Raw genomic sequence first — 22,058 nt, 5'->3', positions numbered from 1 at the left:
GAAGCAGCTGCCTGTTTGTTTTCCAGATCACTGGTTGCTAGATCACTGGCTGCCTGGCGTCTAGCAACCAGTGACGTCACATGCCCGCCGCCCAGCAATCACAGCGGAGGATGAACTTACTCCTCCCTGCGCCTAAGCTCCCCCACTCTTCTATTAGAAAGTGCTCTAAAGGTGGGGGGGGGGGGGGGGGCGGAGCCGGCCGGCGAGATGCATGGACATCTGAGCGCTCAGCTCCTTGCCAAGCAGACAGACCGGGACCTACCACATCGAAGAGGGTCACTCCAAACTTACATCCCAACCGACCACCGATCATGCCACGTAAGAGGAAGGAGCAGGGTAAGCCTAATAAACTAGTGAATTACTTCTCCCCACATTATAGGCCGGCCCACCTCCTATGCAGGCACAGAACGGCTGCTCAGCTAATCATGAGGAGACACGACAAGGAGGAAAAAACCCCCACATACTGTCACATTTCAAGGATTCCTTCTCTCAATCCCCTCCTGCATCTACTACTACTAGCCCTGCTAAGTCTAAACAAAAGACTTCTCATCACACAGAAAGTGCTCTGAAGTGTCTTCCGAGTGAAAGGTGTCTCTTCTCTACAGCAACTGGGAAGACAAGTGCGGGAATGCTGAATGCTTGCACGTAAAATAAATCTAGAATTTTAACTATACAGAGCTACAGAAATGTTTTTTTAAAAAGATTAATGTATGTCACCTGCATATCCACTGAAAATATACAGCAAAAAATAGTTTGTACTACTGTAAACCATAAAAATTAAGTCTCACTGCATTTTTAAAGAATCATTTTCATATATGATGAAATAATGCTTTAAAAATGCAGTGAGACTTCATTTTTATGGTTTACAGTAGTACAACTTATTTGTTGCTGTATATGTTCAGTGGATATGCAGATGAAATACATGAATCTTTTTAAAAACATTTCTGTATAGTTAAATTTATAGATTTTAGGTGCACATATATTTGTTTTCCATCATTGCCGGCACAATGGCTGAAATTATAAATCAGGCTGACGGGGAAAATAGCTAAAAGACAAAATTCTGTTTGCAGTCTCTCCCATCTATGGATCAAACAGTGTCATACTTCACATATTGGTTGTGTATTTGTTAGGTCATTTTTTTGTGTATAGTTCAAATGTTTTGGGAGGAAGGCCTTTTTTTATTGTTGGCATTCTGTATTTGGAATTTGACAGTCACTTTTCCAGACCTCGGACTGAATGGAAAATTGGTAAGTGGATCTTTCAAGTTTACATGCGAGTACCCCTGCAATAGAGGTTCCAATAGACAAAATGAACAAAACATAAACCATTTGCATGTTTATTGAATAAGAAAGCACAGCCTCACATCCTCCTATATGCATTGATGGAAATAATCTTTATATGACCCAACTGCCATATAATCCATGTGAAAAAACAAATGGCGATATCGTAGGAGCGGAGAGGTAGCTTTGTAAAACAAAATGGGAAAAAAAAAAAAAAGAAAAAAAGAAGCATCACCAAATTCTACTGGTGAATACAAAATATATTTTAGCAGTAGAACGAGTGTGTTCACTTTTCATATTCAATACTTTTAAACCTCCAGGGTGTGACATACAGTCAATGGACAGATTGGTCATGTAAGTAGATTCTTGCATATCGGGATATAGAATTTTCTTGAACACTCCAACAAGTAATGTTGCACTTTGAATAACTCAGTTTTTAGTTCGTAGGAAACATTAGTCCAGAGAATTTCTGAAGGGGAGGAATTCATATCTTCATATACTATCCAGCTTCTTTAAGATATATGGAGCTAGAAAAAAAAAAAAGAAGAAGAGGCATTCATTAAAATCATGAACATTTTTTGACCTCAGCTGGTACAAACGTTTAAGTGGATAAAGACAAACTCATAAGAAAATATACTTCTTATATGGACCAAAACCACAATATACCAATTTCAGAAAGTACATACCCCACTAAATTTATTCCAAGCTGTATCCCCATGAAGGCTACTTATACTGAAAATCTTTAAATACCATGGTAAACTTTTCCCAGACTTGCTTAGCGACACGCCTATATGAACATTTATTTAAGACATAATAAAAAAGGACATCCTAATACAAATGACAATTCGATCAATATGCAACACACGGGGAAGTGGATTTAGATCGATAGTTGTAAAATATGATCGTAAGTTATTGATCGCATCTCTGCATCCACCATGCAATCTCATAATCTGATTGATCGGAATGTAATCAAAGTCAGAAGGAAAGTAAATCTGGAGCTGCCGATTGATGCAAATTGATCAACAATATTCCACCCCGGCCAACTGACTCTATTTAAATCCAATCTAAAAGGCTCCTAATCAATAGGAAGGGAAGTTATGCCTATTTGATTGCTTGTGGATCCAATTATTTTGATCCAACTGCACAATGATTGGATAAAATAAATAGAAGTGTGTATGACCACCATTAGATGTGTTAGCAGATTTAGATGGACTTGGCTAACAAAGCTGAACGCCAGCCAACATTTTTTCAAGCAGTTAAGAGAAATAGTTTTTTCCTTTAGGGATGAATTAATAAAACTGATCATTGGAAGCACCCCTGTCAGTGTTAAATATTTGTCTGAACGTTCTTAAAAAGGGAGCACCACCTAAATAGGAAGCTCTGCTTGTCTGCCTCTCCCTTCCCCCCTCCACTGCCACATTTGACACCTTTTGGGGGGGGGGGGGGGGGGGATTACCGGATTTTGACAGGTACCCGCTCCCACTTCCGGCTGAGTTTGCCCCTCCTCCTTTCCCCGCAGCCAGGCCAATCAGAGCACAGCATGCTTCACGCATGTGCAGTAGGGAACCAGCTGTGAAGCTTCAAGGCTTCATTCCTGGTTTACTTAAGGGCTCTTTCACACAGGCGGACCGTTCAGATCCGCCTGTCGTTTTTTTTGGTGGATCTGAACGGTCCCCCCCATGCATCCCTATGGGGCATCGAATGTCAGCGGAGACATGTCCGCTGACATCCGATCCGTCAAATCTGGACGGATGGAAACCCTATTTTCCATCCGTCCAGCGGATCGGATGAGAACGAACCAAAGGTCCGTTCCCATCCGATTCTCCCATAGAGATGTAAGGGGAACTGACAGCTGTGTCTCCGCAGCGGATCTTCAGCCTCAATCCCCCCCCCTTTTTAAACACTTTATTACCTGGTTGTGGGTCCTGAACCTTTAAAGTACTCACCTGCCCAGCGGATCCAGCATTGTACTAGCAAGATTTGCTTCTCTTCTGCCCCCTGCTTGGTTTAACGCCGCCATCTTCTTCAGTGATGTCATCGGGAAGCTATTGGCGCTTCCGGGCTCCGCTGCAGTTCTCCAATGATGAGAACCCCTGCCCCCTCTTCCTTTCTCAATGAAGGATTCTCAGTGAAGGATTGTGTATGTCACATATCCCAGGGGGCACAGCAGGCAAAGTTCACATCACTCTTCTAAGCGAATGATGAGCATATGGGATGGGAGGCCAGAGATTTTTCTTTTTAAGAAAAAAAAAGTAAATTAGGAGAGCAGTTTTTACATAGCGGAGGGGAGACAATATCCGATTGAGGGTGAAGATCCGCTTTAATTGGTATTACCCTCCAAAAAAAAAATAAAAAATTATATATTGCAGTTAACCAATTTTTAGATGGGATGGCTGAATTCTTTATTTTTTTTTCTTTTATTTTCACCTGGTGATCCAGTCCATAAACATAGAAAACAAGAGAAGGGTGCACCGACCTAGTGCAATATCACAAGATATTTATTGGAAAATTCAAAATATCCCATACATTATACTCACAAACTTAAGCTGAATGTAAGCTCTGATGAAGAGGGTTCTCCCTTGAAACGCGTCAGCCCATCACCACAGACGGACTGAAGTCCTCCTGTTTTATCAACAAGCTTCTTTGTCTCGGAGGTCTCCTGATTGCAAAGGAACTTTTTCTTTTATGCTTACTTTCAGCATATGTTTGAGTATAATGTATGGCATGTTTTTACTTTTCCAATAAATATCTTTATTGCACTAGGTCGGTGCGACCTTCTAGTTTTTTATGTTTTCAGTCTATATGGATACCCATCGTCTTGAGAGGGCAGCAAGATCTTAGATGCCAGCTATATAGCCGTCGCCTGAACACAGCACTTGAGTGCAGGAGAGTTTACTTGTGATCCAGTCCATAAAGCCCCGTACACACGTACCGATGGTCGGCTTACAAATGTTCCTCTTTTCTCCCCGGGATGTCGGTGTCTGCTGAAAAGTGCAAAGACAGCACAAGGACAGCACAAGAATTTTGTCCGCCGACTGCAGAAGTGATGTCATGTAATGGTTAACTTTCCCTGTGTTTTCTATTTTCTGAGCATGCCCAGTCTTGCAAATCTGCGGTCTGTCGGCCGAATTGTGTACTGACAGGCGAACAATCGTCCGTTCTGGTGTCGGCATACAAATATTTTCATGTTTGCACGAAAGAATTTTGTCCGCGGATTGTGCGCAGACATCTGTCGGAGGCACCATACTAACACGCGTACAATCGGCAGATCCTTCGTCCACCGACGTTTGTATGCCGACGATCGGTACGTGTGTACGGGCCTTAAGTCTTAGTTTTCAAACTTCCTGAAAACTTCCTTTGAACAGACCAAGATGTCCAGACAAAGGCGGACTCAAACATTGGAAAAAAAAAAAAAAAAACACACACACACACAATTACTACTGACAGAGGTTCTGACAAGCTTTTATTCATATACAGTGGGTACGGAAAGTATTCAGACCCCCTTAAATTTTTCACTCTTTGTTATATTGCAGCCATTTGCTAAAATCATTTAAGTTCATTCTTCTTCCTCATGAATGTACACATAGCACCCCATACTGACAGAAAAACACAGAATTGTTGACATTGTTGCAGATTTATTAAAAAAGAAAAACTGAAATATCACATGGTCCTAAGTATTCAGACCCTTTGCTCAGTATTTAGTAGAAGCCCCCTTTTGATCTAATACAGCCAGGAGTCTTTTTGGGAAAGATGCAACAAGTCTTTCACACCTGGATTTGGGGATCCTCTGCCATTCCTCCTTGCAGATCCTCTCCAGTTCTGTCAGGTTGGATGGTAAACGTTGGTGGACAGCCATTTTTAGGTCTCTCCAGAGATGCTCAATTGGGTTTAAGTCAGGGCTCTGGCTGGGCCATTCAAGAACAGTCACGGAGTTGTTGTGAAGCCACTCCTTCGTTATTTTAGCTGTGTGCTTAGGGTCATTGTCTTGTTGGAAGGTAAACCTTCGGCCCAGTCTGAGGTCCAGAGCACTCTGGAGAAGGTTTTTGTCCAGGATATTCCTGTACTTGGCCGCATTCATCTTTCCCTCGATTGCAACCAGTCGTCCTGTCCCTGCAGCTGAAAAACACCCCCACAGCATGATGCTGCCACCACCATGCTTCACTGTTGGGAATGTATTGGACAGGTGATGAGCAGTGCCTGGTTTTCTCCACACATACCGCTTAGAATTAAGGCCAAAAAGTTCTATTTTGGTCTCATCAGACCAGAGAATCTTATTTCTCACCATCTTGGAGTCCTTCAGGTGTTTTTTAGCAAACTCCATGCGGGCTTTCATGTGTCTTACACTGAGGAGAGGCTTCCGTCGGGCCACTCTGCCATAAAGCCCCGACTGGTGGAGGGCTGCAGTGATGGTTGACTTTCTACAACTTTCTCCCATCTCCTGACTGCATCTCTGGAGCTCAGCCACAGTGATCTTTGGGTTCTTCTTTATCTCTCTCACCAAGGCTCTTCTCCCCCGATAGCTCAGTTTGGCTGGACGGCCAGCTCTAGGAAGGGTTCTGGTCGTCCCAAACGTCTTCCATTTGAGGATTATGGAGGCCACTGTGCTCTTAGGAACCTTAAGTGCAGCAGAAATCTTTTTGTAACCTTGGCCAGATCTGTGCCTTGCCACAATTCTGTCTCTGAGCTCTTCAGGCAGTTCCTTTGACCTCATGATTCTCATTTGCTCTGACATGCATTGTGATCTGGAAGGTCTTATATAGACAGGTGTGTGGCTTTCCTAATCAAGTCCAATCAGTATAATCAAACACAGCTGGACTCAAATGAAGGTGTAGAACCATCTCAAGGATGATCAGAAGAAATGGAAAGCACCTGAGTTAAATATATGAGTGTCACAGCAAAGGGTCTGAATACTTAGGACCATGTGATATTTCAGTTTTTCTTTTTTAATAAATCTGCAACAATGTCAACAATTCTGTGTTTTTCTGTCAGTATGGGGTGCTATGTGTACATTCATGAGGAAGAAGAATGAACTTAAATGATTTTAGCAAATGGCTGCAATATAACAAAGAGTGAAAAATTTAAGGGGGTCTGAATACTTTCCGTACCCACTGTATGTAAAACCTTAATCCCAAGAGGAACAAAAACTGTTTACTACAACTACTTATAAAGTGCTGGCTGGAGTTCAGCCCTAAATTGTCAAGCATGTCCATCTAAATCTGCTAGTCTAACACTATCCTTTCCTCACGTTAATAATGTTTAACGGTCCAAAGGTATCTGTTGCTCCTCTATAGATTGGAGACACCCTAAGAAAGATTGTGCTTTGTAGTAATGACTGTATTCTGCATTTTAATGCAGCGCACACCACAGCACAAGGCGTCAGGAATGAAGATTACATTAAGTATTTGATACAATTTTCTGCTATGCTTGCCTATTCTCAGGGCGCTCCGGTCCAGTCACATGGTTGACTCCCAGTGGTTAGCTTCAGGGGAGAGGACCAAGGCTGTAATACCTGGGCAGTGATGTCACCCATAAGCTTACTATGGCCTTTTCCTTTTTGGCACTCTCTCCTCTCCCCTGAAGCCAGCTGCTGGAAATCAATTACGACTGGACTGGAGCGCCCTGAGAATAGGCAAGCATAACAGAAAATTGTATAAAATACTAAATGTAATTTTCCTTTCCTGGGGCCAATCCATGGCAACATACATGTAGTATGCTTGCGCCAGAAAACCGTATCAAATACTTACCGTCATTTTCCTTTCCTAGCACCACTCCATGGCAGCATACTACCACATGTATGCTGCCATGTTGGCACCAGGGAAAGCAGCTTCTTTCTACAGGGCATTTATTACAGGTGTTAGAAGGGGATGGGAGCCATTTTAGGATTAGCTTGTTCTAGCCTGGACTTCCATTTTAACATGATAGTAAAGTCTTCATTGCAAATGACAAAAATGGGCTCCTTGCAGGTTCAAGTCATAATAAACTAGTATGCGCCCCATACGAGTACACTATGACAGATTTGCCTACAAACGGAGCCCTCCAACATTGCAATGCCATGGCTCCCTGGTTATCCTCCTGGGTTTGCAATCTTCAGCCGGTTGTATGGCTGGGCAACAATGACGTCACTCCCACACATTCACATGGGAGTCACATCACTGAGGCATGCAGAGCGGGCCATAAATGTGGTCTGAGCAGAGCATGTGCGGCTCAGATCACATTACTCACTGACAGGCAGGAGGGAGATTTATGACACAAGAGACATCTAGGGTCTCTGCCTTTATAAAAGCCCTGCCTGTCAGTGGAATTTGGATTACTTCAATTTACTACCGCTTTAAGGCCTCACACACAGGTATATTACAGTGTATACTACAGATGCACCGAAATTTATGTTGTTTTCGGCAGTTTGCCAACAATGGCACCTAAAAAGCTTGCGATTTTGCCCCGATTTTACAGTGCTTATGGTTGTTTTTCATAGGTCATGTGACTCAAAAAAATTGCATCAAAAACATAACACGGGTACAGTATTGATTTGTTCTTGCTGCGCTTTCAATGCATTTCAACTGGGAGGTGCGTTTTTTTTAATTGACCAAAAATGCAGCAAGATAGATTTTTTAACACCACAACAGAGGCGCATCAGACCTGTGTGAAGACATACATAGAATTTAAAAGGCATGCTTTTTTCTTGGGATATTCTTGTGCTAAAGGTACCGATAATGGCCAAGAAGTAATGAATATATATTTAAATTCATGATATTAATTAAAAAGACAAAATACTATTATATAAAAAAAAATATTTAATTTTTTTTTTTTAAACTGTCATTTTTGGTTTTCGGCCAAGTGCATCCTGCATTTTTGGTACCAAACTTTCCATTCAGTGCACCTCTAAACTATACCTATGGAGGGCAGCCCTATCCATGTTAATTAGGATGCAGCGACTGCGCAGACACAGCCACTGCTCCCAATCTGACATCCATGCGGGGGCACATCCCTGAACACAGACAGTGCGAGTTCAGGGACATGTACCCACACAGATGTCATATTGGGAGCAGTTTCAGTGTCTCTACAGCCTTTGTGTCCCCACTGACAAGAATGGGATTGGATGCATGGAACACCTGTACATCCCCTATGCGTGTAAATGCAGCCCTCACAGGGTTTAGCACAACAGTACGACCGTGTAAATGGGGTCTGTCACACTAAATAGGAATGCTGGGTATACCTTCACATCATGACATGAGCACTGATACTATGGTGTCACTTAAAGTGGAGCTCCACCCAAAAATGGAAGCTCCGCTTATCTGCTTCCTGGCTGCGGCGAGTTACCCTGGAAGTTCGGCCCCCTCCTTCTTCCCATTTACAAAGCTCAGCACGCTTCACACTTGTGCAGTAGGGAACCGGTTGCGAAGCCACAAGGCTTCACTGACGGTTTTCCTTACAGGCAATGGCGGCAGCAGCAGCATCCGAAAGCCGATAGAAAGATCGGCTGGGGTGATGACATCGCTAGATTTCAGGACAGGTAAGTGTCCTAATATTAAAAGTCAGCAGCTACAGTATGTATAGCTAACTTAATTATTTGTGGGGAAGGGGGCTGGACGTCCTCTAAAGCAGTAGTAAAGTATAAATAAATGTTTGTTTAACCCTGCAAGAAAATATAATGTGCTAGTATGCATCATCACATTAAGAAATACTAACCTTAAACTGGTTGTACAGCCTTTTTGCCATTCTGTGTTGCAGCTTCCACCAGACCTTTTCTTACCAGAGCCTAATCCGATCCAGCGATGTGCACGAGCGCAGCCGCTCCAGCCACTGTCGCTCTCCTCATTGGGCAGAATAATAGCAGCAGGGGCCATTGGCTCCCGCTGCAGTCAATCAAATCCAGTGATATGGGAAGGGGGGGGGGCCACGTCCCGCTGTCTTTATCAATGGATGCAACTGCGGGACTCAGGAACGAGCCAGCACAGGTGACCCCAGCGAAAGTGGCTTTCATTAGGGGCACTCGATGTAGCGGAGGGGCCTGAAGCACTGACGGGCAAAACCATTACACAGAGCAGGTAAGTATAGGAATGTTTGTTTTTCTTTTTTTAAATAAAATTGGTTTAAAACCCCCTTTAAAACAAAGCCCTTCAGTGGCGCGCTGTCACCGCTAGAGGCATCCATCTTCACCTGGTCTAACTTCCGAGTTCATGGGCTGTGGCTGCTTTAGTGGCCGAATTGATTTAAATCTAGGAGCCAGTTATTTTATTTTTACCTAACAAATGTTTTATTTTTAACGATAAAAAAACCCTTCTTGTATTTAGCCAGAAGCTGGTGGAATGGCAAGCTTATGTTGAAGGGGCATTACTTAAAATTGTCTGCTGATTGGCCTCAGATCAGCGCTCTCAGCCTTCTTGCTAAACACAAGAAGAGGTTTTGTCAGAATCAGTGTTTTCGGCCTGTGATGGGGGTTTATCCCTCTGTCAAAACACAACAGCTCTGCGGGGAGATTGCTGCACTAACATCAGATAGTTTTTACAGTGAGCTCCTTACAAGCTTCGGAGTTTTTTTTTTTTTTTTTTTTCGGTCAGCCCACACCCGCCCGCAGCCCTTTATTTTTAGGTACACACATTGGGTATATAACTGGTGCTCCAGATTTCATATGCTGTGTATAAAGCTGACAGGAGATCTCAGGTGCGCAGGTATGGCCAGGGGAAGGCGCAGGTGGAGCTGCCCCCCTTGGCACAGAACATCAGACAGAATAGGTGCCAGCACCTGTCCACCATCTCTTTACAATAAAAACAGGTATTGACACTGCCCCCCCATCAGATCTTGCCTGGGAGATAACACCCTTTCCCCCTTCCTTCACATCAGCAGCTGCACTAATCTCCTAAGAGCCGGTTCACACTGAGGCGACACGACTTCAGGGGGGGGGGGGGCGACCTGTGAAGTCGCGTGCACCGCGACTTGCAGGGACTTCACATAATGGAAGTCAATGCAAGTCGCTCCCAGGTCGCCCCAAAGTAGTACAGGATCCTTTTTCTAAGTCGGAGCAACTTGTGTTGCTCCTATTAGAACAGCTCCTGTACTACTCAATGGACCCGCGACTTGTCAGGCTGACAAGTCGCGGCAGTGTGAATGGGCTCTTATCCTCCCCAGATATCACAGCTCAGGTACTTCTGCCCTCAATGCAGCAGAGGCGGGATGGTGGTTGTGGCAATGAACCCCCCCCCCTCATTCCCTTGGCTCCAGATGGCATAGACAGCGGCTCCGCCTCCAGTGCCTGCTCTCTTTCCCTCTGCCACCTTCTGTGGCCGACCTCCGCCATGCTACTTGAGCAGGTTACTCATTGCTGGGAAAATACTGAGTCTGGAGCCCCAAGGTCCCTGAGCCAGGCCACTGCCTCGCTTGGCCTGCTCCACCAATATCCTTGGGAAGACGGCAGCACGGATGAGGGGCCGCTGGTAATCCCCTAGCTTTACTGCACTCCGCTGGCCAATCGCTTCTCCCAGCATGTGCTACGCTGCTCTCTTCCTGCTCCATCTGGGTCATCTTCATCCCCACTGCTAATCGCATACCCCATGATGATGGCAGTGGTCGGCAGCCCACCCTGCAATTTCAGCTGAAGCACCTGTCAGTGACAAAATCCCAGGCGCCAGGACGGGATTTCTAATCGCCATGGCGACCTGGCACCTGGGGTTTGTCAAGCCCTGCTTTAGAGCATACGCACTGGTGAGGTCACCAGCTACTTTTACCTACAGGAAAGCTTTATGATAAACTTACCTGTAGGTACAAATAAAGGGTTTACTACCACACTTTAAAACTGATCACAGTGTAAGGCAGGGCCTATTCCATTGATACAATAGGAAGTACAGGAACATCTAATCATCGTTAATTAGACAACAGGGAGGAGTTCGTGTCACTCACTGATCCTCAGCACGGCCACATAGATGAGGAAATTCCGCACAGAGCTGACGACATCTTGCCGCATCTTAGCACGCAGCTCCTCTGGATCAGCTTTGGGCCCGACACCCTCTAATCGGAACATGTCGGTATGCTTAGGCAAGTCTCTGCACAAGGCTGATCACTTCTACTAGCCCGACAGCCTGCTGGAGGTCAACGAGGAAAAAGGCACGCCCCCTCCCCCTTGACGCCTATATTCTACGTCATACAGTCACCGAAAAGGCTTAGTTCTGTGTGGGCAAAGTAGAGCTATGTGCAGACAACTGAATGAAAGGGGGTGTCCTATCAGCATGATTGTGCAACAGAAGTGACGTTCGGACAAAAAAAAAAACACTCACTGCGCATGCGTTCCACGGCCCTATGCGTTCCAAACTGAAACCGGAAGTGACGTTCAGACGAGAACAACTTACTGCGCATGCGTAATGCGTTCCAACATGGCCGCTATGCGTTCCAATAGGTTTCCTAATGTGATAGAACGTGAGGCAGCGGCGGACATCTTACACCCAGGCAAGTCTTGAATTTTACCTTTATTTTAGCTGTAAACTCTCCTTATATACTTAATCACAGTATTACATTTCTAATATTATTGTGTTCTAATAAAGCGAAAAACCTACCGGTAGAAGGTGGCGACAGCCATTTTGGTACACCCCAACAAACTGATTATATAGTGAAATACACTATTTCACTCGGTCGAGAGTTTACTGCTAAAATAAATGTTGGATTCAAGACTTGCGTGCGTGTAAAAAGATGTCCACCTCTTCTTCGTGTTCTCTCACATTAGGAAACCTATTGGAACGCATAGCGGCCATGTTGGAACGCATGGTGCATGCGCAGTAAGTTTTTCTCGTCCAAACGTCACTTTCGGTTGCAGAATCTGATAGGTAACATTGTTCTGATAGAACACTACCCATCAGAAAATGCAACGGAAGTGACGTTGCAAGCAAAATAGCTTACTGCGCATGGGCTATGCGTTCCAACAGGGCCGCTATGCGTTTCAGTAGGCTTCCTAATGTGACAGAACACGAAGGGAGCAGTGGATATCTTCTTACACTCAGCGAAGTCTTAAATTTCACACGTATTTTAGCAGTAAACTGACATATACTGAAATAGACTATTTCACCGCGACCAAGTATATATATATATATATATATATATATATAAACAGTTTGGCGCTGAGCAGTGCAGGGTGTACCAAGATGGCCGTCGCCACCTTCTGCCTGCAGGCTTTTCTCTGTATATACTATAATACTTTAATAATAAAAATGTAATCTTGTATTTTAGGATATAAGGTGAGTTTACGGGTAAAATAAGTGTGAAATCGAAGACTTGCCTGGGTGTAAGAAGATGTCCGATGCCGCCTTCATGTTCTGTCCGATTAAGAAAACCTATTGGAACGCATAGCGGGCAAGTTGTAACGCATGCACAGTAAGCATTTTTCACAGAGAACGTCACTTCTGTTTTTTTCTGATGAGTAGCAGTATTCTGACAGGACAGCGGCAGCTGACATCGGTATTCTGACAGGACAGCGGCAGCTGACATCGGTATTCTGACAGGACAGCGGCAGCTGACATTGGTACAGTATTCTGACAGGACAGCGGCAGCTGACATCGGTATTCTGACAGGACAGCGGCAGCTGACATTGGTACAGTATTCTGACAGGACAGCGGCAGCTGACATCGGTATTCTGACAGGACAGCGGCAGCTGACATCGGTATTCTGACAGGACAGCGGCAGCTGACATCGGTATTCTGACAGGACAGCGGCAGCTGACATTGGTACAGTATTCTGACAGGACAGCGGCAGCTGACATTGGTACAGTATTCTGACAGGACAGCGGCAGCTGACATCGGTATTCTGACAGGACAGCGGCAGCTGACATTGGTACAGTATTCTGACAGGACAGCGGCAGCTGACATCGGTATTCTGACAGGACAGCGGCAGCTGACATTGGTACAGTATTCTGACAGGACAGCGGCAGTTGACATCGGTATTCTGACAGGACAGCGGCAGCTGACATCGGTACAGTATTCTGACAGGACAGCGGCAGCTGACATCGGTATTCTGACAGGACAGCGGCAGCTGACATTGGTACAGTATTCTGACAGGACAGCGGCAGCTGACATCGGTATTCTGACAGGACAGCGGCAGCTGACATTGGTACAGTATTCTGACAGGACAGCGGCAGCTGACATCGGTATTCTGACAGGACAGCGGCAGCTGACATCGGTACAGTATTCTGACAGGACAGCGGCAGCTGACATCGGTACAGTATTCTGACAGGACAGCGGCAGCTGACATTGGTACAGTATTCTGACAGGACAGCGGCAGCTGACATCGGTATTCTGAAAGGACAGCGGCAGCTGACATTGGTACAGTATTCTGACAGGACAGCGGCAGCTGACATCGGTATTCTGACAGGACAGCGGCAGCTGACATCGGTATTCTGACAGGACAGCGGCAGCTGACATTGGTACAGTATTCTGACAGGACAGCGGCAGCTGACATCGGTATTCTGACAGGACAGCGGCAGCTGACATCGGTATTCTGACAGGACAGCGGCAGCTGACATTGGTACAGTATTCTGACAGGACAGCGGCAGCTGACATTGGTACAGTATTCTGACAGGACAGCGGCAGCTGACATTGGTACAGTATTCTGACAGGACAGCGGCAGCTGACATCGGTATTCTGACAGGACAGCGGCAGCTGACATTGGTACAGTATTCTGACAGGACAGCGGCAGCTGACATCGGTATTCTGACAGGACAGCGGCAGCTGACATTGGTACAGTATTCTGACAGGACAGCGGCAGCTGACATCGGTATTCTGACAGGACAGCGGCAGCTGACATCGGTATTCTGACAGGACAGCGGCAGCTGACATCGGTATTCTGACAGGACAGCGGCAGCTGACATTGGTACAGTATTCTGACAGGACAGCGGCAGCTGACATTGGTACAGTATTCTGACAGGACAGCGGCAGCTGACATCGGTACAGTATTCTGACAGGACAGCGGCAGCTGACATCGGTATTCTGACAGGACAGCGGCAGCTGACATTGGTACAGTATTCTGACAGGACAGCGGCAGCTGACATTGGTATTCTGACAGGACAGCGGCAGCTGACATCGGTATTCTGACAGGACAGCGGCAGCTGACATCGGTATTCTGACAGGACAGCGGCAGCTGACATTGGTACAGTATTCTGACAGGACAGCGGCAGCTGACATTGGTACAGTATTCTGACAGGACAGCGGCAGCTGACATCGGTATTCTGACAGGACAGCGGCAGCTGACATTGGTACAGTATTCTGACAGGACAGCGGCAGCTGACATCGGTATTCTGAAAGGACAGCGGCAGCTGACATTGGTACAGTATTCTGACAGGACAGCGGCAGCTGACATCGGTATTCTGACAGGACAGCGGCAGCTGACATCGGTACAGTATTCTGACAGGACAGCGGCAGCTGACATTGGTACAGTATTCTGACAGGACAGCGGCAGCTGACATCGGTATTCTGACAGGACAGCGGCAGCTGACATCGGTACAGTATTCTGACAGGACAGCGGCAGCTGACATCGGTACAGTATTCTGACAGGACAGCGGCAGCTGACATTGGTACAGTATTCTGACAGGACAGCGGCAGCTGACATCGGTATTCTGACAGGACAGCGGCAGCTGACATTGGTACAGTATTCTGACAGGACAGCGGCAGTTGACATCGGTATTCTGACAGGACAGCGGCAGCTGACATCGGTACAGTATTCTGACAGGACAGCGGCAGCTGACATCGGTATTCTGACAGGACAGCGGCAGCTGACATTGGTACAGTATTCTGACAGGACAGCGGCAGCTGACATCGGTATTCTGACAGGACAGCGGCAGCTGACATTGGTACAGTATTCTGACAGGACAGCGGCAGCTGACATCGGTATTCTGACAGGACAGCGGCAGCTGACATCGGTACAGTATTCTGACAGGACAGCGGCAGCTGACATCGGTACAGTATTCTGACAGGACAGCGGCAGCTGACATTGGTACAGTATTCTGACAGGACAGCGGCAGCTGACATCGGTATTCTGAAAGGACAGCGGCAGCTGACATTGGTACAGTATTCTGACAGGACAGCGGCAGCTGACATCGGTATTCTGACAGGACAGCGGCAGCTGACATCGGTATTCTGACAGGACAGCGGCAGCTGACATTGGTACAGTATTCTGACAGGACAGCGGCAGCTGACATCGGTATTCTGACAGGACAGCGGCAGCTGACATCGGTATTCTGACAGGACAGCGGCAGCTGACATTGGTACAGTATTCTGACAGGACAGCGGCAGCTGACATTGGTACAGTATTCTGACAGGACAGCGGCAGCTGACATTGGTACAGTATTCTGACAGGACAGCGGCAGCTGACATCGGTATTCTGACAGGACAGCGGCAGCTGACATTGGTACAGTATTCTGACAGGACAGCGGCAGCTGACATCGGTATTCTGACAGGACAGCGGCAGCTGACATTGGTACAGTATTCTGACAGGACAGCGGCAGCTGACATCGGTATTCTGACAGGACAGCGGCAGCTGACATCGGTATTCTGACAGGACAGCGGCAGCTGACATCGGTATTCTGACAGGACAGCGGCAGCTGACATTGGTACAGTATTCTGACAGGACAGCGGCAGCTGACATTGGTACAGTATTCTGACAGGACAGCGGCAGCTGACATCGGTACAGTATTCTGACAGGACAGCGGCAGCTGACATCGGTATTCTGACAGGACAGCGGCAGCTGACATTGGTACAGTATTCTGACAGGACAGCGGCAGCTGACATTGGTATTCTGACAGGACAGCGGCAGCTGACATCGGTATTCTGACAGGACAGCGGCAGCTGACATCGGTATTCTGACAGGACAGCGGCAGCTGACATTGGTACAGTATTCTGACAGGACAGCGGCAGCTGACATTGGTACAGTATTCTGACAGGACAGCGGCAGCTGACATCGGTATTCTGACAGGACAGCGGCAGCTGACATTGGTACAGTATTCTGACAGGACAGCGGCAGCTGACATCGGTATTCTGAAAGGACAGCGGCAGCTGACATTGGTACAGTATTCTGACAGGACAGCGGCAGCTGACATCGGTATTCTGACAGGACAGCGGCAGCTGACATCGGTACAGTATTCTGACAGGACAGCGGCAGCTGACATTGGTACAGTATTCTGACAGGACAGCGGCAGCTGACATCGGTATTCTGACAGGACAGCGGCAGCTGACATCGGTACAGTATTCTGACAGGACAGCGGCAGCTGACATCGGTACAGTATTCTGACAGGACAGCGGCAGCTGACATTGGTACAGTATTCTGACAGGACAGCGGCAGCTGACATCGGTATTCTGACAGGACAGCGGCAGCTGACATTGGTACAGTATTCTGACAGGACAGCGGCAGTTGACATCGGTATTCTGACAGGACAGCGGCAGCTGACATCGGTACAGTATTCTGACAGGACAGCGGCAGCTGACATCGGTATTCTGACAGGACAGCGGCAGCTGACATTGGTACAGTATTCTGACAGGACAGCGGCAGCTGACATCGGTATTCTGACAGGACAGCGGCAGCTGACATTGGTACAGTATTCTGACAGGACAGCGGCAGCTGACATCGGTATTCTGACAGGACAGCGGCAGCTGACATCGGTACAGTATTCTGACAGGACAGCGGCAGCTGACATCGGTACAGTATTCTGACAGGACAGCGGCAGCTGACATTGGTACAGTATTCTGACAGGACAGCGGCAGCTGACATCGGTATTCTGAAAGGACAGCGGCAGCTGACATTGGTACAGTATTCTGACAGGACAGCGGCAGCTGACATCGGTATTCTGACAGGACAGCGGCAGCTGACATCGGTATTCTGACAGGACAGCGGCAGCTGACATTGGTACAGTATTCTGACAGGACAGCGGCAGCTGACATCGGTATTCTGACAGGACAGCGGCAGCTGACATCGGTATTCTGACAGGACAGCGGCAGCTGACATTGGTACAGTATTCTGACAGGACAGCGGCAGCTGACATTGGTACAGTATTCTGACAGGACAGCGGCAGCTGACATTGGTACAGTATTCTGACAGGACAGCGGCAGCTGACATCGGTATTCTGACAGGACAGCGGCAGCTGACATTGGTACAGTATTCTGACAGGACAGCGGCAGCTGACATCGGTATTCTGACAGGACAGCGGCAGCTGACATTGGTACAGTATTCTGACAGGACAGCGGCAGCTGACATCGGTATTCTGACAGGACAGCGGCAGCTGACATCGGTATTCTGACAGGACAGCGGCAGCTGACATCGGTATTCTGACAGGACAGCGGCAGCTGACATTGGTACAGTATTCTGACAGGACAGCGGCAGCTGACATTGGTACAGTATTCTGACAGGACAGCGGCAGCTGACATCGGTACAGTATTCTGACAGGACAGCGGCAGCTGACATCGGTATTCTGACAGGACAGCGGCAGCTGACATTGGTACAGTATTCTGACAGGACAGCGGCAGCTGACATTGGTATTCTGACAGGACAGCGGCAGCTGACATCGGTATTCTGACAGGACAGCGGCAGCTGACATCGGTATTCTGACAGGACAGCGGCAGCTGACATTGGTACAGTATTCTGACAGGACAGCGGCAGCTGACATCGGTATTCTGACAGGACAGCGGCAGCTGACATTGGTACAGTATTCTGACAGGACAGCGGCAGCTGACATCGGTATTCTGAAAGGACAGCGGCAGCTGACATTGGTACAGTATTTTGACAGGACAGCGGCAGCTGACATCGGTATTCTGACAGGACAGCGGCAGCTGACATCGGTACAGTATTCTGACAGGACAGCGGCAGCTGACATTGGTACAGTATTCTGACAGGACAGCGGCAGCTGACATCGGTATTCTGACAGGACAGCGGCAGCTGACATCGGTACAGTATTCTGACAGGACAGCGGCAGCTGACATCGGTACAGTATTCTGACAGGACAGCGGCAGCTGACATTGGTACAGTATTCTGACAGGACAGCGGCAGCTGACATCGGTATTCTGAAAGGACAGCGGCAGCTGACATTGGTACAGTATTCTGACAGGACAGCGGCAGCTGACATCGGTACAGTATTCTGACAGGACAGCGGCAGCTGACATCGGTACAGTATTCTGACAGGACAGCGGCAGCTGACATTGGTACAGTATTCTGACAGGACAGCGGCAGCTGACATCGGTATTCTGAAAGGACAGCGGCAGCTGACATTGGTACAGTATTCTGACAGGACAGCGGCAGCTGACATCGGTATTCTGACAGGACAGCGGCAGCGGACATTGGTATTCTGACAGGACAGCGGCAGCTGACATCGGTATTCTGACAGGACAGCGGCAGCTGACATCGGTATTCTGACAGGACAGCGGCAGCGGACATCTTCTTACGCTCAGTCAAGTTTTATTTAGCAGTTACCTCATCTTATATACTAAAATAGACTATTTCACCTGCAACCCAGTGAAATTGTGTACTTCACTATATAATCAGTGTGGCGCTGAGCAGTGCGGGGTGTACCAAGATGGCCATCGCCACCTTCTGCCTACAGGCTTGTCACTGCATATACTATAACACTAATAATAGTATAATAATTAAAATGTAATACTGTATTTCAGGATATAAGGTCCATTTACTGCTAAAATAAGTGTGACATTGAAGACGTGAGTGGGTGTAAGAAGGTGTCCACTCTCACCTTCTTGTTCTGTCACATTAGGAAACCTATTAAAATGCATAGCGGCCATGTTGGAACGCATGGCGCATGTGCAGTAAGCATTTTTCGCTCTGTACGTCACTTCCATTACATGTTCTGATGAGTAACGGTATTCTGACAGAACACCCTTTATGATCTGACAGGTAGCCGTAATGTGATAGAACACCCATGCGGACATCTTACTACACCCAGCTATGTCTTGAATTTCTGACTATTTTTAGCTATAAAGTGAGCATATATAAATAAATATAGTATATTGACATCGGTCATGCTGTTTTGATGTTAAATTTTGAAAGAAGCTGGACACTAGCAGTAGGAAGGTGGCGGAGGCCATGTTGGTACACCTGGCACTGCTCGGCGCTAAACCTCTATGCTTTCAAAATTGAGCATCCAAACAGCATCACAGATATCAATACACTATTTTATATATGCTCACTTTTTTGCTAAAAGTACTCTGAAATGAAAAACATAGCTGGGTGTAGTAAGATGTCCGTTTATCAGATTACCGGTACCCGTCATCGTGCTTGCGCGGTAAGTGTTTTTTGGTCCGAACGTCACTTCCGTTGCACAATCTGATGGGTAGCAGCATTCTGATAGAACACCGGCGCTGTACATAGTAATAACAATAAAAGAGACAACTGTTACAAAATGACTGCCCTCTATTAAGAACACATTTAAAGCGACCATATAGGTCTATAATAGTTTGGATACTAGGAGGATGTTTTCTTTAACCACCTAAGCCCCGGAAGATTTTACCCCCTTCCTGACCAGGCCCTATTTTGCGATTCTGCACTGCGTGACTTTAACGGACAATTGCGCGGTCGTGCGTAGCTGTACCTAAACGAATTTGACGTCCTTTTTTTCCCACAAACAGAGCTTTACTTTGGTGGTAATTGGTGATTTTTTGATCATGCGCTATACACAAAAAAAGAGCGGCAATTTTGCAAAAATAACAATATTTTTCAAATTTTTTATATGAAATTCCCCAAAAATAATGTAAAAATCAAAATTTTTTATATTTTTGGCCAATTTGTTTTCTGCTACATATGTTTGGTAAAAAAAAATAATCGTATTTTGATTGGTGTGCGCAAAAGTTATTGCGTTTACTAACTAAGGGAAAGATTTTTGTAATTTTTGTTGGTTTTTTTAACGAGTAATGGCAGCGTTCTGCAATTTTTTTAGCGGGACTGCGACATTGCGGCGGACAGATCGGACCCTTGGCTGACATTTTTGACACTTTTGGGGGTACCAGTGACATTACTACAGTAATCAGTGCTATACATATGCACTGTTCTGTAAAAAGGACACTGGCAGGGAAGGGGTAACTTTATTGGAGAAGGAGGGGTTAAGTGTGTCCCTAGGGGGCGTGATTCTTACTGTGCAGGGATGTGGCTTTTCATGTAACAGCAGAGATCTACGATCCTACATAGCAGGACCATATGATCTCTGCTGTTACACAAGGGAGAATGACATTAGCCGCCTGCCTTTCTCCCTCTGTAACTGACTATCGCGAGTGACCGGCGGACATAGGGTCCGCCGGTCACTCGCGCGGAAGTGTCCGTGAACGAGCTGGGGCGGGAGCGCGCCTCTGGCAGCGTGCGCTCGCCCCCTATTGGCTCACAGGCGAGTGACGTACCCATACGTCACTTTGCCTGCATGGGGCTGACCATCGCAGTATATGTAATTGCAGCGGTCGGCAAGCGGTTAAGAAAATAAAGGGTCTGACATTGCTGGCTGTTTTACTCGCCACTAGAGATGGGCTTGGGAAGGTGGGTTGGGACTAGGATCCAATACATGCCAGAGCCAATCTCTACTTGCCACACATACAGTCACCAGGCACTTTATTAGGTACACCCATTGAATTGCTTAGTTACACAAATTGCTAATCAGCCAATCACATGGCAGCAACTCAATGCATTTAGGCATCTAGACGTGGTGAAGATGACTTGCTGACGTTCAAGCCAAGCATCAGAATGCAGAATAAAGGGGATTTAAGTGACTTTGAAAATGGCATGGTTGCTGGTGCCAGACGGGTTGTTTGTAGTATTTTAAAAACTGCTGATCTATTGGGATTTTCACACACAACCATCTCTAAGGTTTACAGAGAATGGTACGAAAAAGAGAAAATGTCCAGTGAGCGGCAGTTGTGTGGGTGAAAATGCCTTCTTGATGTAAGAAGTCAGAGGAGAATGGGCAGACTGGTTCCAGATGATAGAAAGGCAACAGTGACTCAAATAACCACTCATTACAATAAAGGTATGCAGAATACCATCTCGGAATGTACACATCCAACCTTGAAGCAAATGAGCTACAGCAGCAGAAGGCTACTTTGGGTGCCACTCCTGTCAGCTAAAAACATGAAACTGAGGTGACAACTCGCACAGGCTCACCAAAATCTAACAATAGAAGATTGAAAAATTGTTGCCTGGTCTGATGCGTCTCGATTTCAGCTGTGACATTCAGATAGTAGGGTCAGAATTTGGCGTAAACATCATGTAGGCATGGATCCATCCTGTCTAGTATCAACAGTTTAGGCTGGTGGTATAATGGTGTGGGGGATATTTGCACACTTTGGACCCCTTAGTACCAATTGAGCATCTTTAAACCCCACGGCCTACCTGAGTATTGTTGCTGACCATGTCCATCCCTTTATGAGTACAGTGTATCTGTGTTGCCAACCATTAGTATTTTTACTGGCAGCCAGTAAAAAAAAGGCACTTTTCTCCTGCCGGTAAATGCCAGAGACAAGAAAGGGTTGCCAGTAAAAAATATGGCTGTCACTTTCATCTTGGAACCGCGCGCGCTCTCGGCACAGATCTAGTGACAGCAATTAACGCAAATATGTGGCCTCTCAGAGCCAAGGACATGGCGCTGAGAGGCTGTATATTTGCGAGCGGCAAGTGCCATATGTTTAAATCACATTGCTAATTGCATATTGTACTTGTTTGTAGCCTAAAACTGTAATTTTGTAACTTTTGGAAATGCCAGAAAAATCTTGGCTGTGCCAGTAATGTTTGGATGTCATGTCAGTAAATTTCAATCTGGTAGGTTGGCAACTC

The 22,058-nt window shown here is 46.6% G+C and overlaps 1 protein-coding gene across 1 annotated transcript; it reads right to left on the bottom strand.

The window, feature by feature from the left end:
- Positions 1-1,489: 1,489 nt before the first annotated feature.
- On the bottom strand, positions 1,490-11,389 carry TOMM5 (translocase of outer mitochondrial membrane 5). Its single transcript, XM_082274421.1, has 2 exons — positions 11,175-11,389; positions 1,490-1,807 (listed from the first exon to the last, which is right to left on the bottom strand). Exons 1-2 carry the CDS (start codon positions 11,293-11,295, stop codon positions 1,773-1,775), a joined length of 156 nt encoding a protein of 51 aa, XP_082130547.1. The 5' UTR covers positions 11,296-11,389; the 3' UTR covers positions 1,490-1,772.
- Between the last annotated feature and the right edge of the window lie 10,669 nt (positions 11,390-22,058).

Source organism: Pelophylax lessonae (assembly GCF_965119305.1).
Source record: "Pelophylax lessonae genome assembly, chromosome: 1".
In the NCBI taxonomy this organism is placed as follows: domain Eukaryota; kingdom Metazoa; phylum Chordata; class Amphibia; order Anura; family Ranidae; genus Pelophylax; species Pelophylax lessonae.
Note: the sequence above shows the minus strand (reverse complement) of the source record. Positions and strands in the feature narration are given on the sequence as shown.